The sequence below is a fragment of the Passer montanus genome, unplaced genomic scaffold, assembly GCF_014805655.1.
Source record: "Passer montanus isolate IOZ18808 unplaced genomic scaffold, ASM1480565v1 scaffold210, whole genome shotgun sequence".
Lineage (NCBI taxonomy): Eukaryota > Metazoa > Chordata > Aves > Passeriformes > Passeridae > Passer > Passer montanus.
The window spans coordinates 376,259-393,992 of NW_024366704.1; the positions used below are offsets into that span (position 1 = coordinate 376,259).

General features: G+C 43.6%; 1 protein-coding gene and 1 long non-coding RNA gene across 3 annotated transcripts in view; one reads left to right on the plus strand and one right to left on the minus strand.

The window, feature by feature from the left end:
• SHROOM3 (shroom family member 3) overlaps window positions 1-4,645 on the minus strand; it is a 110,834-nt gene extending 106,189 nt beyond the window's left edge. The window contains exon 1 of one of the 2 annotated variants that reach the window (XM_039709469.1): window positions 4,008-4,645. In XM_039709469.1, the coding sequence (XP_039565403.1) occupies window positions 4,008-4,172 (165 nt within the window). In that variant the 5' untranslated portion in view covers window positions 4,173-4,645. The remainder of the gene's footprint in view (window positions 1-4,007) is intronic. The other variant, XM_039709468.1, reaches the window with a different exon arrangement.
• A 5,748-nt stretch (window positions 4,646-10,393) lies between these two features.
• LOC120502248 lies at window positions 10,394-12,857 on the plus strand. The gene is made up of 6 exons (XR_005627489.1): window positions 10,394-10,552; window positions 11,067-11,103; window positions 11,459-11,536; window positions 11,667-11,760; window positions 12,272-12,316; window positions 12,421-12,857. It is a non-coding gene; the product is annotated as an uncharacterized LOC120502248 (long non-coding RNA).
• The last annotated feature ends 4,877 nt before the right edge of the window (window positions 12,858-17,734 follow it).

Consider the following 17,734-nt stretch of genomic DNA (forward strand, 5'->3'; position numbering starts at 1 on the left):
ATGTGCAAAGAAAAAATTACAATAAATTTTTTTAAACTTACAGAAGATGTCACCGTGCCTCTGGCTCAGTTTCATGTCCTAATGCCCAGGACAACAAGTCTCTCATGACTCTGCCAGCTTCAGAGAAGTCTCCCTAACATGAGCACGGGCCATTGATTTTTGTTTCTGCAACCCTACAAAAAGGGTGACAGTTCCTAAACTACCACTTGTCACACCAAGGGATGCAGGGAACAGATGCAAAGAAATTTGGCCTGTCAGTGCATAAGATAATTTTATTTTGTTTATGGGGACACTGGGCATTCAAGAGGGGAAAGCTATGAGCTCCTGGTACTGGGAGAAGAACACTGATTCCCAGTGTTTGGATCAGAGACAGGGCTGAGTGCCTGTGGACCAGCTGGGTACAGAATGGCCTTTTGAGTTTTGTTTCGTCAAGAATGGTGGAACAATTCCCACTGCACGTCACTAAGTGCTCTATGAGCCCTCTCAACCAAAAAATACCAGAGAAGTAGCAGAGGCAGGGGAGCCTTGTGCAGGCAGCCAGGTCCAGCTCCTGCAAGCACTGACTGCTGTTCATCGCATCAGAGTTTGGATCAGGCTCCAGACAAGGTTTAAACACCTTACAAGAATTCCAGATTATTTCTCAGGCTGTGTCCCAAACTATTCCCATTATTATTAAACTTTTATTGCTTCCTACATCCCTGCTGAGAGGTAAACCTCAGAGTTTGTGTCATGCTTTTGGCATGGGGTCCCTGCAAACGACCTGCCCTTTTGAGTGAAGGGAACCCATGAACTCCAGCACAGCATGTGAAAAGTGTTCCCACACAGCCACCATCCCAGGGAGAACACTTTGGATGCTTTAATTCCTAGGCAAGAGAAACAACTCCTTTGTTAGTATTGTCAACACTGAGCTCAAAATAAAAGGGCATTTCAGAGGCCTACAACAGCCAGAACTGTTCCAAAGGTTTGTGTAGTGAAGAGAAACAAACCACAGAAATACCTCTCCTGGCTCCAAAATGGTTGAGACTGATTAACATTAATTACCTTAGGTTAAAAATTCTTAGAGAAAATTGAGCAGGAATGAAACCTTCTCTTACAAGTTTGCCTTCATTGCCTGTAACAGTCAGGGCTTTCATTTTTGCATTTTTGATCTTGCAGCTAAGGGTGAGCCAAAAAAGTAATTTGGAAATAGAAATCTGGGTTTACTTCTGTGTATTATCATGATTTTTGAGCCCACAGAATATTGGATTCTAATTAAACACTTGGTATCACCTGCACTCACTTTGGCATTTGTCATTGAAGTTCTACTTCCAGATGAAAAAACCACTTGTTTAATGAAATTTCCACTGCAAGCAAATATCCCCAAATCGGGCCAAAATTACAGGGTTCTAAATTACTAAACAGGTATAACAAAAAATCAGAAATTCAACTGTAGGACCCAAGGTCTAGAAACAGAAGACTGGAGGTCACTTCAGGGAATCTGACTTCTCATTTTGAAGCCTTAGTGACACATTGAGGATACTGAGTTACTTTTTAAGCACAAATGTGTGTAAACACCAAAAACAAAACAAGAAATTGTCCTGTTTTTTTTTTTTTAAAGGAAAGTAATTAAAAACTTGAGAACCTTCTTGCCAAAGCACTATTTGACAACATGTCATTGACTACATTTCATACCACAGAATTAATATAAAAGGGAAAATACCTGGTGTTAATTTGCCCCTTTTTGGGCACTGTCCCACTGCCACCCAGGGACATTCTGGTCTCCTTTAGGTACTGAGTTTTGGGCATTTCCTTGAGGTGCAGCAGGAAAGGAACATGCACCTGCCTACCTTTTGCCATCCTACCACTCCTTTCCTGCTGGTACAATAAAAACATGCCGGGAGGATTCAACAAATCTTTATTCTGAGGCTTCTCTCAGGGAAAAATATGTGAGAGATGTAATAAATTTATGGTCTGCCCCCACCTCCTATATAATACCTGTATAATACCTATGTAGTATTATTTGGAACTGTTGTTGGATCATTCCCAGTGCCTGCATCCTTAATGGTCCCTTTCAACCTAAAACTTTCTATGATTCTCCAAGCACTCTTGTACAGAATTAAATCTGTAACATAATTCATCATTTCCCCACAGTTCCTCATTACTTCACAGTACACTCAGGCGAGGAACACTGAATTAACTAAGTGGGTAATATGCAATTAATTCTGAGGAGCGCATAGTGAATTGAAGCACCAGAGGAATGTCTCAGTTGAAACTGGAAACCAGGAAACGGGAGCTGCCTGAATTCCAGAAAGGAGAGCTTTCACATGCAGCCATTCTCCAGCTCTGCATCACCCATGCATGAGCAAAACACTGAAATGCTGACACCCATAGCACAAACCAAGCAGGGACTACAAGGAGAAAAAAGGGAAAACCCCACCAAAAATAAAACCCAGCACATTTTTGCAGTGTTGTTTCAAGAAAGGCAGGCACAAGTCATGCAGCTCCCAGTGGCACTATGCACACTCCAGGCATGTTTGACATTAAGGGGCCTGGTTGTTGTGGAAACCAAATCCCATAGATTAATTAATGTTCAGCAGCCAGAGCTATCTCCTATCCTCTCTTTCTCCCTGCCCCCAATTAAAAAAAAAAAAAAAAAGAAAAAAAAAAAGGTGGAGTGCAATTTTTACATCACAGAGGAATGTCAGAGCAAAAAGAAACTTTTTCCTCACAACTGCAGTACACTGCCAGGAACAGTGAACAGCCTGTGTTAATCCCAAGTGTTTATAAAAGAAAAATTATAACACCATTTCAGTGAGGCTGCTTTTGCTGTCTGTGGCTATGCCAAACTGCCTCCAAGAAGGTCCTCCAAGAAAGATGATTGTGTGATACTTCTAAAATCCCTTTATGATGAAAGGACTTTAATGGGAGCCCCCCCTTTTTTACTTTCAACATGCAATGTATTAATCACAACGAATTTACTTCAGTGTAAATGACTGACAGTCTTCATGTGAATCTGTTTGCACAGGGAATTGCAACAGGATTTGAAAATGCAAAAGATTTGAACAAAGTTGATTCTGAGTATCAGCATTTTCTTTTATCTGCTGCTGGTTGTGATCCATCGATTTCCCCACATATATCCCAGTTTGCAGGAGGGAATAAGATTGGACAAAAGTCCCTTTGTGCACGAGTACTTCAACATACACACTACAAACACAGAGTGCACCAGACTGATGACACAGGACACATATGGTTAGGACCCACTACAGGTGAAATTTCAGAATTACCTATATCCTATTTTCAGAACAGTTTTAGGACTATTGGTCAAACATATTTTAGATATTCAAGGATTCAAGGTGATGCTTTTGAGAATCCGTGGTCTTCAGCACCGGTTCTGATGAGAACAAGGAATTCCTTCTCCCATTTTTCCCCCTCAAAATATCCTTGTGAACTATGCTACTAGTTGCCTATTGAGAATACCCAATCATTAAGTAAAAAATCTTGAAGGCGCACCATGCTTAACAGATATTTACTAAGTAGGGTGAGCAAACCACTTATCAAACAGGTGCCAGTATTTACTGCACTGTTTCGCACACACACTCCTAATTAGCCCACATTCCACCGTGCGGCTGAAAGCACTCACTGTGTTTTACCTCAGGAGTGCGGGGGATGGATTACTGACCGTGCTCAGATATGCCACGGCTTCATGACACGAGATCACTTCACCAGAGTCCCCTACTCCCTCCCATTGATGGCAGTGAAATAAATATAGCCAGTTTCTGCAAGCCACGATACTTCCTGTGGGACAAAACCTGCACTTGGATAGCTAAACAATGCCCAGAGCTCTCCTGTGCTTCTCAAATACGCAGCTCCTGAGCAAAGCTGCTGACTTGAACAGGTGCTCAGCACTTAAAAACCAAGCCAAATACAACATCAGTTTTAACATTTCATTGTTACTTCTACGAATTTGCCCTCTGAGTCGGGCACCACTCCCACCTTGCTTGCATGGCATAGAAAATGAGAAAAAGTACCTTTGAGATGATTAAGGGCTCTCCGTGCTCCAGCCCACCCTTCAGCGTGAATCCCCATGGAGCACCTCCGTGCAGCAGTGCCTCCAGGTAGATGTATCTTCCCTTGTGGGTGATGCTGCACTCTGAAGGGGATATGCTGGTGTTAATGTTGTCTAACATCCTCATCTGTCCTATTCACATACTCAGGCAAACACTAAACGCACTCAAGGCAGTCACAGAGCGACCAGCTTGGAAATCAAAGTCCCCAGAAGGCCACCACAAGTCATCCCTGAACAGGAGAAACAAGAAGAGCCTGAGGTGAAAAGTTCTGCTTCAGAGCCGGAGTCCAAGGTGATGGGCTAAAAACAGCCCCATCAACACTTCACCGTGCTGCTTCTCCGTCAGGATTTTAGTTTCAGCACCGAGCTCTCCCCACTCCCAGCTACTCTGGGCATGAGAGCTCGGTAAAGATTTCTCTTCCTGCCTTCAGCAGATCAAAACGATGCTTTTAAAGATGGGGGCAAAAAAAAAAAAAAGGAAAAAAAAAAGAAAAAGTTTATGGATTTAAAAGCCCCCGGTCAGTAAATTGCCAAAATCCAAACGAATGCTTCATTTGTGATTGATTATCAGTCTTTTCTTCCTTTCTGCATGCGATTTACCATTACAATAGCCTTTTTGCCTCAGCCCACTGCACTAAAAGAATGGAAGCGTCTTCTCCCTCTCAGCTCTCAGTTACTCTGTTCGCTTACTTCACAATTTTCAGACTTGTCAAAAAAAAAAAAAAAAAAAAGGCTGGGGGAGGAGGAAGGAGAGAGCAAGTCCATTCCTAAAACCCTTTAGAGGGGTTTAAAATGTGAAATAACTCCATACTTATTGGATTAAAGAGTGAAAAAGAAACCATTGGGAAAGCTGGAGAAGCAGGTGAAATGAATCCTCTGGGAAAAATGTTAAGGCGATAGCTGAACTCTTTTCATTTTCGGCGCTCTCCCCGATGAGCTGCCAGAGCTGCAGCAGCTACTGCTGCTCTGAGGGAGGGTGAGGAAGTGAGGGGGGAAGAGAGAGAGAGAGAGATGGATTAAGGCAAGTAAGGCAGTGCTGCCCAATTGTGCACATCAAGCACGCAATTATAAAATGCAGTGTGCAAAAGCTGGGGCTCACCCTTTTATTATGCCCCCGGAAACCACCATCTTTCTATTGTCCTTGCCAAGGACTTGTAACAATTCAAACTGCCAGTTGCTGAAAACACAATGGACCTGTTCCAAATCAGCTCAGTGGAGCACTGCTAATAATTCTGCTCTCATAAAGCGCTTTTCCTCTGCGTGGAGCCTATCAGCTTCCCTGGACATATTTCTTTTCCCTATTTACATTGCCAGAAAAGGCCAATGCTTTCCTAATAAATGGAATAAGAAACAGCACGAAAACTCCGGATACTTTTATTAATGCAGGCAGTTACCTACTGTAGAACATCTGCACGTGGGTGGATCTGCTCTTCCATATGTGCACGTAGACTTTGGGACTTGGCTCATCCCTTAACATATATCACAGCATGTGTCACTAGAGGTGTGCAAAACCTTTCCTGATTTTTAATTTTTAGCTGGATCTCAAACAGGACAATAGAGAGAGAAGACCAGAGCCCACTGCCTTTCCTGTTGGCAGAGCTGAGGAAGCACACAGCAGCGTCTGCCTCTAAGGCACCCCCAGCTTTTGATCTCACTGTGCATGGAATGTGCATTATTTCTCCTTCGGGTTTTGCAAGCTCTCAGGACCTTGTGTTAACAAAACCTTAATGAACAGTGGGGGAAAAGCTTTGGAGCTGGGACTCTAAACCCAGGATTCCTTGCATTTGTCTGTGCCACCCCATTCCCATTCCATTCCCTTTAAGGTGTTACAGGTTCCCAGAGCCTTCCATTTGCCCCACGTGTGCCAGGTCTCATTCCCAAGAGCCATGGAGACAAATGCAGAAAAGAGGCCCCTCGCTTTATTTTTCATGGTAGATGATTCCCCAATCCTTGCTTATCCTGAGCTTTGCCCCCTCAGCTTCCCTCCCAGGGCCTGAGTTTTCATTAGCCTCACAACCTGGTCAGGCTCACGGATTGCTATTATCCAGAGCTCACCCTTTAGCCTGACTCAAATCAGATTTCTGAAGTTTTGCTCTCCTAATGTTTCAGTGTGAAAACTCTCGCTCCAAGCCACCACAAAGAGCAATTCATGTCCAATGCTCTGCACAGCCCTTCCAGGGCCAGGCGAAGGCTCCGGGAGCTCTTCCGAGGCCGTGCCTCCTCCTCTCCACAGCCAGCAGCACTAGGTAAGGCTGTGTAAGGACACACCAGCCCGTTAACAGCCCGAGGCACTCCTCTGGATTACATCCATTTCCCACAGGAAACGTTTGTCACCACAGCTGTCTGCGGACACCAGATTTCCAGTGAGAGCTCTACTTCTCACGGGGTCTGCTGCATCTGATGATTAAAAGTTATCAACATATTTCTGAGACAGTTTACTTCTCCTCCAGCACTGTGGTTCGTTTCAAGTGCTGAATCAAACATCATTTTTGCCAAACTACATCAGATTTGTCACCATTGCAGGCACAGGATTTTCTCCTCTTACCACCTCCAGATTTGGTATTTTTTCATCCTGTTAATCCAGCTCTAAAAAGGTCACATCCAGGTGCTTCCATGTATCAGAGACTCACAACCAACTAAGGAAAGAAGTTTGATCAATCACCCAAAAAAGGGCTGCCAGATAGTGTGCTACTTCCTCAGCGGGCTCTTATTCCACACAGGAGTTCCTCTGAGGACAGAGCTGACATACTCCTTGATGGGATACAGCCAAAAGAACCCAGGCTCAGCAAAGTGCTTTCTACACAGAACAATATGTTTGAAGTTTTGCACAGTTGTGGCGTAAGGGAAAATAAATTTGGAACAGTCATGTCAGAACCCTTTCCCTCATCGAGCACTGCACTGCTAAAGCAGGAAAAATTAGCACTGATTTCACTTTTCAGGGGTCCCAATCAAACCCTGTATTTATCATCAATCGAGGCAGCTGGCTCTGTCCTTTCCTAAATGCCTTCAAATATTCCAAGATTCTTTTGCAAATTAAGTTCGTCAGAACAACACTGCCCTCGTCTGCTGAAACCGGGAATTGTCACAGTTTAAGCGGATCGACTTCCATGCCAAAGTTTCCTTAGTTAATAGGCATTTACTATGCTTTTCCCTTTCAAAAATGAAGCAGGATCTGTCCAGAGTGTTCAGAGTGCCTGATCTGATCAAAGACAGGAAATTCAGCTCATTTTGTTACTTTTGGCAGGAGAACTAAACACTAGGCTTAGTTTAAATCTACCTGCTGCTTAGTTCTATCCTGTAAGTTGAGAGGAAGCAGATTCCCATTTTGTCTCTACAGAGAAGTTTTGCGAAATAACGTGGGCCCTCCTACCTTTCACAGAGACACGACGTGTGACTTGCTGATGGCCATATAGGAAGCATGAGAAGGCTGAGAAAGCAGTGCTCCTTTTCCCTTGGTCTTAGCACTGAAGAACTTCTCTTTTCCTTCCGGGAGGGCTCTGTGTGAGCTGAGGAGCATCAGGAATTTCAAATAATGGACATCATTCAGGCACTGGTGGGCCCAGCTTCTTCCTCTCCCCAGGAGTCCTGAAGCCATTCACCTAAATCTGCAGTAGGATGGAACAAGACAAAAGTGGCAAAAGACACAGCTCTCCTGGATCAGCCCAGGACCCCTTCAGGAATGAATCATTCCCTCCTGGGGTAGCAATTCCTCTGGAAGTGTATTTTTTAAAAAAAATCAGGAACACATAAATCAAAAATATGGCTTTCCTATACTTACCTACAATCAGCTGGGGCTGTAACTTTTCCATCTCCTCAGCTCTGGAAAATGTCAATCTGGCACCTAAAAGAAGAAATAACAGCAGGGAAAACCTGTGAGGCTCTGCATGGTATCAAAGAGATTGCAATCATCAGCTCACATTCAAAAGGTGCTTCCAGAGAAAAATTCCTAAGGGCTACTAGGGAATTTCCACTCAGATTTCCAGTTGGATTTGAACTCATTTTCATTCCTAACCACAGAACAAGCTTCTTTTTCTGGATAGGCCTGAGGGAAAAATGTGAAAAAATCAGACAGAGAAAGGGGAAAACAGATGTCCGAGAATGGAAGGAAAGAACAAAACTGAGAAACAGAAGTAACCTGTGAAACCAATGAATCCACATCCTTCTGGTGCTGGAAAAGGCACTTGTGTTTGAAGTCTGAAAGGAAAGAACTTTCTTTGGAGAACGGGAAAGAGATTGTCCATTTAATATGGAGCTTTGCTGTGTTGCTCAACTCCTCAAAGCAAACTGGAAAGCAATAAGCCAAGGGATCTGTCCCTCCAAGGGGAGCACGAGTGCTGCCACAACCCAAGGACCTGAACCCAGGGCGTTTGAACTCAGAACTGCAGGTTTTCCCCCTTCATCTGAATTCTCGTCTACCTGATGTCACCACTCTGTTGAAAACAGAGTTCCAATCAGGAACTGGGAATCAAAAAAGAGTCACCACAACTGTACAACGTTCCCACCCCAAATAAGATGATGATTGAACAATTCATGCCACTGTTAGAACCTTAAAACAGCTCTGAAGTGGCTGGTGGGTATGGCCCAGGTATGTGAGTAGTCTCTGCTGGCATAAATCGCTCCAATCCCTTCCTCTGAAGCTCTATCCTGGATTACTTTATACACAAGCAGTTGATACTTGCATCTCGATACCTTTTCAGAGGCACTCCCAAATAGGAGGAAAGTTACACAGGAATTTGATCCTTAAAGAGTTATTCTGTTTCAAGAATGACAGGGGCTGCTGGGTGCTCCAGACCGGGACTCCCAGGAAACAAGGGATGAAAAAAAGGCACCTGCAGTCAAGATAGGCGTCATTCTGCAAAAAAGCACCTTGCCGGGATCCCGATGGGGAAAAGATATCAAGTTTCCCGCTGAAGCCGGGGTTTGAATGACACTTGGGGGAGAAATCAAGCCCTCGGTACGGCGTTTATCGGCTCTCCTTCATGCCACGATGGGCTCCTGAGGAGGAGCTTGTTCCCAAGGCTACCGAGTAGGGAGCAGAGGTGTTGGAGTAAGGAGCAGGTGGCTCCCAGCAGGGCTCGGGAAGTTGGATTGGCAGCCCTCAGCACGGAAAAGCCAGGAGCGAGGGCGGGGAAATGAGTGCCTTCCTTCTTTCCCTGCCCCACAGTAAGGAGCAAAAGCTCCATGCCCCATCCCAAATCCCGGAGAAACAAAGCCCAGCACTGCCTGCCAGAGATAGGTGCTGGCCCCCTCCCAGGGGAGTTTTTATGCTTTATAAACACCTGGGACTGTTGGAGGATTAAAATATCATTTGAAGATATCGTAGAGCTTCAGTATATCGTAGGGTCTTGTATTTACCTACACACTCATTTATCTCTTAATCATTTTGTTGCTGCCTCTTCCAGGTAGTGCCTTAGAAGTCCTTTCCTTGAGGTGTTTTCCACTTGGGATTGCACTGCAGCAAGGAGAATGGAGAGCTGAGGTCTGCTTTCAGCTGGTTAATTCTTGCTTTTCTGTAGTAGTTCACGTAAAACCACTTTTCTCCCTTTGTCTTTCAGCACCAGGTGGATGGCTTTTTGTCTTGTAAATGAAAATTATGTGATACCCTTGAGGAATGGTGATGTGTTTTATATCTTAGTCAGATATTTAAACAAATTAACATACCCTTCTGTCTCTTGAGTTTTCTCAGACTTCATCTCTCCAATTTGGGATTTTGTTTTGGGCACAGTTCATACACCTGTTCCTGGAAACTTGTATCAAGGTGGTCTTTTGAATAATCTGAAACGAGGGACAGCCTATGGACACCTGTGTGTTCATTCGTGAAATCGAGATCCAAAATGGCACAATCAGACATGTAATTTCCTCTGCTGAAGTCATCACCTCTTAACTCTGCATCCTCTCCCTCACCTTGAAAATACCAGGGATCACAGAAATTTGTCCTCTCTGATGAGATTGGTGTAAAAATAAAAATATTCCAGTTTTTATTACTGAACTGGATTTAGGGCAAGATGCCTTCGAATCTTTTGCTTTTTAACCTCTGGGCTTTTCTTTGGCGGGACAAAGTCCCCTCACCCAACTTCTGCCTTGAATCAGCTCACGGTCATCCCTCCAACATGTTGATCTATTGGAAGGAAGGAGGGCTCTCTGCAGAGCCCTCCTTCCTTCCAATAGATCAACACAAGCTCCCAGCTTAGTGTCGTCTGCAAATTTACTAATGAAGGACTCGATGCCCTCATCCATGTCATCTATAAAAATATTAAATAGAACTGGTCCCAGTACAGACCCCTGAGGGACACCACTGGTGACTGGCCGCCAGCTGGATGCAGCACCGCTCACCACCACTCTCGCCTCGCCTGAGGGGAGGCGGCTCCCGCGCCTGCCATGGCAGGGCTGAGGGGTTTTTCTCCTCTGTTCGCTGCTCTGGCCCCTCAGGGTTGGGCTCTGGAACCAAGGACTCTGGTTTTCTCCTCAGTGTGCCCACAGGAAGCACCCCCGGGGCGGCTGTGTCAGGTTTGTTGAAGGTGTTAAGTTAGCCAGGAATGGCAGGTGCTGCTCGGGCTGCCTCCTGGCCTGTGGTGTGGTCATCAGCGCTCCCGAGGGCGAGTCACGCATAAAAATGCAAATAAATGGAGCAAGAAACCTGTCAATACTGTCTGATTTAAAACCACCACCGATAGATTCCGTCTCTTTCCCGCTCCCCTTTCTGTCTCTTTCCCGCTCCCCTTTCTGTCTCTTTCCCGCTCCCCTTTCTGTCTCTTTCCCGCTCCCCTTTCTGTCTCTTTCCCGCTCCCCTTTCTGTCTCTTTCCTCCTCTTTATTGTTTTTCTTCTTTTCTTCTTCTGTCTGCATCTGGGTTAGTCCTGACAAAACAAACCAGAAGATTTGGAAAAGGAGGGAAACTTATCTCCCCTTAAATAACTTTAAGTCCTCCTGCAGTTTTAAAATTAGATGGGCAGAATTAATTGTGTTACATGAAGTTGATTCTTAATAGATTAAAAAGTAAATGCACATATTTTTCTTCACAGGTGCTGTCCCAATGAACAAGAATATCCAGGAATTAAGGTAATACACAGGATGGGTTTGCAGAAAATTCCTGTCCCTGCTGTGTCATTATTTTTTCCCCCAGAATGTAGAGCTTGATTTTTAGTGATTTTTTTTATACACAGTTGTATATCTAATATTTGAAAGTTTCACCCAAGAAGGTTCATAAATTAGTTTGAAAATTGATGGCAAACAGTGATTTGATTTACTGATTGACTCAGACTGATGAGTCAAACTGACACCACACCCTCAGGAATGGAGTAAATAATCCATTGCCTGATCAATTCCAGTAAAATAAGACAGTGTGAATTGGCTCAGGTTTCTTTCCTTTTGTACTCAAGGTTTTATATAACCAAATTCTCCTCTGATTCTACAGTTTCTCTCAGAAAAGTGGAGATGTGCAGAAGAGGCTGCATGAAGTGAGTTGAAATTTGGGACAGCTTCTTAAATTTAGGTGAGTCCTTGTCAGTGCTGAGTCTTTGGGCAGTTTCACCAGCACTATTTTAAGCAGCCTCTTTCTGGTTTAGGTCATGTCTTCAGTATTTTGGCTGGTTCAGTTAGGTTGTTTGTTTTTTCTCTTTTAGACCACTGAGCTGTGTGAGGAAATCCATTTAAGTCTGATGGGCAGAGCAAACTGAGGGGAATGCAGCTGGAAAGAGATGCACTTCAGCATAGCAGGTATGAAGGTTGAGACAGATGTACCATGGAGAGCATCTGTATGAGCTTTGAGAGGCACAGCAGGCTTCCTCAGGGAGAAACTTCCCTCCTGGAATAACACTATAGCACTCTGGGATTAGAAAACAACTCATTATTTAGCTGTAAAAACCAGCAGTTCATCAACTGAAGTATTACCCCTGTGAGGGTAAAACTCCAGGTGAATCCTGTTCTCTGAATTATTTTACTTTAGTTTCCAAATTCAGACCAAAGGAGTCGCAGAGCAAAGAGCATCTACAAATACAGTTAAAAAATAGTACTGGAGAGCTGGAAGCTGCCAGCCAGCAGCAGGACCAGGTGCTGAGGGAGGCTGGCAGCCAAAATGAGCATCTGACACAGGTAGTTCCACAGCCACGAGGAGTTACTGCTGGAATTACCTCGCAGCCTAGTGGACTGCAGAGACAGGGTGTGCAGGAAGCTCTGTGAGCTTGGGGACATGGCCAGCCTGAGCACAGCATTTCGTGGTGTCCTGCAGGATCTGGACTCCCAGGTGTCACACCTCCAAGGAAAGCTGGTCCTGGTAAGTGGACAAAGTCCTCATTTTCCTTCTGATGCTCTGTGTTCTGGCTTTTAGGAAATGCATTTGAAAACTCCCCGAGGTTTTTTTTTTTTTTTCTCTTCCAGTCTGGCCTAGGGGAAGGGTTATGTCATGATGAGGTGCAAGTGGCACGTTGCAGTGAAGGTGGCAGCCTTTGACACTGGTCACGCCTCCAGACTGGGTTTACTGCTGGGAATGAGCACATTTCCACAGCTCAAGGGGGAACTAAAAGGGAAGAAATCACCCTCTAGAATCTGCTGCCTTTTCTTCAGGGCTTTGCTGTGTCATCTGTTCACAACAGGTGGAGGAGGCACTTGAGTCACTGACAAAAGAGTCACAGACCCAAAGAGAGCTTCTGCTGCAGCAACATCAAATGAGGCATCCATTCTCTGGCTTTTTTTATTCCTAAAGCATAACCAGACATTTTTCACATGTTCCACAGAGACTTCCTTTGCGATGATCATGGTATTTGGGGTGGGGTGACTAGGAGGTACCAAGCAATGTTTTTGAAGACTTCAGTAATCGTTCCAATAAAAGATGTTTATTTGCTTGTGACTGTCTGCTGCATTTTCCTTCCATGCTGATCATCTCGTGGTTTATTTACTGCCACAAAAATTCTATTTTGGAAGAATCTCTGTACCTTACTTTGCTAAGTGTCGCTTAAGTGGGCACGGATCAGGATGCCTCCCAGATGCAAGATGCCCCCAGAGGCAACTGTGGCTGGTTTGACAGTGCCAAGTGCCTCCTGCAAACTGACATCAGGAACCTGGCCTGGTGAGTTTTTTTTCTCTGGGGAAGGGGCCAGTGTTGCTTCCCCCAGTCCTCCCAGTCCCTTCCCGTTTCCTCTGAGTTCCCCAAGTCCTTTCCTAGTCCCTTCCGATTTCCCCAAGTCCCCTCCCAATCCCCTCCCCGTCCCCTCTCAGCGCTTCCAATCTCCTCCCAGTTTCCTCCCAGTGATCTCAGTCTATCCCAGTCCCCTCCCAGTTCCCCCAATCCCCTCCCAGTCTCTCCCAGTCCTCGTCCCAGTCCTCGTCCCAGTCCCTCCCAATCCTTTTCAAGTTGCCTTCTGGTCTCCTCGCAGTCCCTTTTTAGTTCTTCACAGTTCCTCACAGTTCCCGCAGTCCTCCCAGTCCTGCCCAATCCCCTTCCAGTTCCCCCCAGTTTCCTCCAAGTTTCTCACAGTTTTTTTCCAGTCTCCTTCCCATTCTCCCGTATCCTCTCCCAGTCGCTCCCAGTTCCCCCAGTCCTTTCCCTGTTCCTTCCCAGTCCCTCCCAGTTCCCTTCTTGTGCCTTCCATTTCCCCCAGTCCTTTCCCAGTCCCTCCCATCGCTCCCAGTTTGGGTCCTGGACACAGTGCATGCTTGTAGCCTTCATTGCCACCAGGGGGTGCCTCTGGGGGGGTGGTCTCGGGGAGGGTGGGGATGGGGGGGTCCCGTGGGTTCCTGAGGGGTCCTGGGGGTTCCAAGGGTGTCCTGGGGTGTACCATGGGGGTCCTGAGGTGTTCCTGAGGGGTCCTGGGGATGAGCCAGGGGATCCTGGGGGGTGCAAGGGGTCCTGGGAGGTCCTGAGGGGTCTTAGAGGGGTCCCGGGTGGGAGGAGGGGGTGGGCAGTACCTCAGGGGCTGGTGGGCAGCAGGGGACGTGGTGGCCCCACCCCCTGCCCGCGCCAGGCCCTTGACCTCACGGCCATTTGCACATATCAACGCGCCCCTCATGCATATTAATGACCCTCCATGCATCTTTACAAGCCCTAGTGCAGGTTGATGGTCTCTCATACATATTAATTACCCTGCATGCCATGCTGCAGGTTGATGATCCCTCATGCATAGTAACAAACCCTCATGCATATTAATGACCTTTTCATGCATATTAACAACCCTCCATGCATACTAACCAACCCTCATGCAGGTTGATGAGCCCTCATGCATATTAACCAACCCTCATGCAGGTTGATGAGCCTTCATGCATATTAACAACCCTCTCATGCATATTAAGGACCCTCATGCATATTAACCAACCCTTGTGCAGGTTGGTGATTTCTCAGGACACACCCACTCCTTAGCCCCTCCCTTCCCCACGTTGTCTATAGCCCCACCCCCTAAAGCCATGCCCCTCCTGCGCAGCCCCGCCCATCACGGCGTCAAGATCTGTCCTAAGGACGTGATTTGTGAAGGTTCTTTTTCACTGATCTCAGGGTGCAGAAACTGACACGACAAGGGGATTTTGCAGTAAATCAAAACAGATGTACTTTTATTCAATAGCCACAGCAAAGATGTGTTAGAGAGAAGGGGAATGAAGAAAAGGGAAAGAATAAGGAAAAGACAGGAAAGGCAAGGAGGTGTATAGCGACCAGACGTGCAGGTGACAAAGTCCCTCAAAGTCCGGTCGACAGAGACCCTGTCGTCTTCACGTCAGGGGAGATCTCATTTTATTCTCTGTGGCGCTCCTTTTGATATTGTTCTTCACAGGATGCTTGTGTCCTGTTCCTTGTTTCTGTGCTTTTTTAATCCCTCTGTGTCGTGCTGCTCATCCCTGTTATGAATAGAAAGTTATATTTTTTTTAGGTTGCAGAGTTCAAAAACAAGTCAGACCAGTTGTTGTAAGCCATTTTCACTCCTAAAGAGGAGTTCTTCAATTACCTGTTAATGGCCGGTGATTAACCATTGTCCCCCTGATGCTGGCCGCTTGCCAGGGAGACAGACCCTCCAGGTAAGAGGAAAATAGGAGTGACATCAGAGCCAGTATGCAGATGAGAAATGCATTGCGCCCTGAATTTTTACAGTTTTCCCCAGGAAAACCTCTAAAATCACGAGCCAACGAGTGACCTAAGTGACGTCTGAGGATGGGAGCGTAGTCCCGTACCTGCTTGGACCCTTTTTGCTTCTCACCCTAACCTGAAAAGATGCTGATTAAAGAGACGCCCCGGGGTGGCAGACAAAAAAGCTGGAATCTGCTACTCTCCCGTGAGGACGGAATCCTCAGCTCTGTCTGCAGACCAGCGGACAAAGCTGCATCATCCTCCTTCTCCGTGCCACGCCTGGGAGCAGCAGCGGCGTGGGCACGACCCGTCGGCTTCTCCCCACCTGAGCTGATTCTTCTTAATAAAGGCATTAAAAAGGAGAAAGGTCTCCTGCCCATTTAATTCAATCGCAATTTAGGGTTTTTCTGTTGTTTTTTTGGGTTTTTTTTGTTTGTTTGTTTTTTGTGGTTTTTTGTGGTTTTTTTTCAATTTCATCCTCCACCCTGTTCTTTCTTTTCTTCCTATGTCCTCTCTGCTGTCACTCCCTGTTTCTGGCTCTCGCGTGTGACAGCGAGGTTGGGGAAGAACTTCAACCCTTCTGGGGGCTGCCCTCCTGTCTTGGTGGAGCAGTCCCTTTCTGGGGGGACGTACATGTGGAAAGGGCTCGACTAAAGAAAGTGCCATGCTGCTGTCCAGGGCAGTTTGACTCGTTCGGTGCCTTCTTTGGAGGTGGGGAAAGGGGGGTCAAGACTTGGGGCTCTGATGTCATTTGGGGCACCCCAAGGTCCCGAGGAGGCGGATATGGTGAACTTTTTGCATGTTACGGTTCTCGGTTCAGGTGAGACGATAAGTTTGATGATAATGTTTTCTTCGAATTGATTTTCTTTTGGGGGGGTTATTATGTTTTAAGGGATTTTTTTTAAGATTTATATTGGTTTTTGTGGGTCGTAGCATGAAGTACAAGTAGATTTTTAATGATGCTGTAGTGGCTTTTATTAGCCAATGTGTTTTTATTAGCATGAGTATGTAATGTTTGTTTCAGTGGGTTTGAGGTAGTGTCATGTAGTTAATGGGTGAGGTTTTAAAGTATTTATAATTGCATTTTTGTTTATTGTATTATAGGGGTTTTGTTTATTTGATTTGTTTGATTGTACTGTATGTTTTATGGTTACGGATAATTTGGGAGATATTGTTTATGGTAACATTTATCTTTTGGCTTTGTGTTTATTTCTAGTGGTATTTTTATTTTGGTGGTTAAGGCATTATAGGTTTATTGAGTTAGGAATAACTTTTTTTGTTGTTAAGTTTGTGATATTTTTATTTTTGTAGTTTAATTTATATGGTGGTTGGTTTTTATTAGTTTTATTTTGGGGGACATGAGTGTTAATATGATAGATTTTTATTAATTTTTGGGGTGTTGATTTTTTTTTTGCTTTTTAGTAATTTAGGATTTTTAAATCGTTAATTAGTTTGGCGGTTATTTTGGTTATTTTATAGAGTACTGGTTACTCTTTATGTGTTAGTGTGGAGGTAAAGTTTCGGATTTATTTTAGGATCGGTTGTACAGTTTTGAGTTTAGTAACTTGGTTTGATTTATTTTTATTTACGAGATTTTGTGATTTGCTGCGCGGGTTTCTATACAGATGTTTCTTATTTTTGTTTCATTTTTGTGATGTGATAAGAATTGTCAATGAAAAGAGCATAGTGTGGGGTTTTATTGCTAGCAGTTTGTTGGCTGGTGGAGCTATTTTTTTGAACAGTATTAGTGGGAATTTGATGCTGTTTGTCATTTTATTTTCAGGAATTGGATTTTAAATGCAAAATTATAACTATAATTAAACAAAACAAATATATAAATATAGAAAGAGGAATATAAAATTTAAATTTTTAATATAGAATACATATAAATAAAACATGTAACATAATATTATAATGTTCAATATTGAGTATTTTATATGTTTATATAAATACATCTGAATATAGATTACCAATATAAATGGAAATCCATTTAAAATATAAATATAGAAATGTATAATAAATAAATGCAGATATCTATAAATATAAATAAATACAAAATAATAGAAATAGATACAATACATAATACAGATCATATCATATATATCTTATTGTATTATAACATGTCATATTATGTATCTAAATATAGTACATCAATATATTATAATGTAATATATAATCACTAATAAATGTAAATATAAATACAAAAAATATAAATATAAAAATATTTAAATATACTTTAAAATAAAGGGGGTTTTGTTTTTATTTGTTAATAGGCAGGGTTTTTATTATAAAAATTATAAATAGTAATAAAATAAAGGTAGAAATCTAAGTATAGAAATACAAATACATAAAGATTATACATAAATTAAAAATAAGTATTAGCATGAGCAATTATATATATTATATAAATTAAAAATATATTATTACATTATTATATATAATATATATATAAATTTAATACATCAATATAAACTATGAATGCAAATGTGAATATAATTATGAAATAATAGATATAAAATATTTAAATATATTTTAAAAGAAAAGGCTTTTTTGTTTTTATTTGGTTAGAGGCGGGGTTTTATTTAAAAAATATTAATACATGTATTATTTTAATATAGTTCTGAATATACCCTCTCATGCATA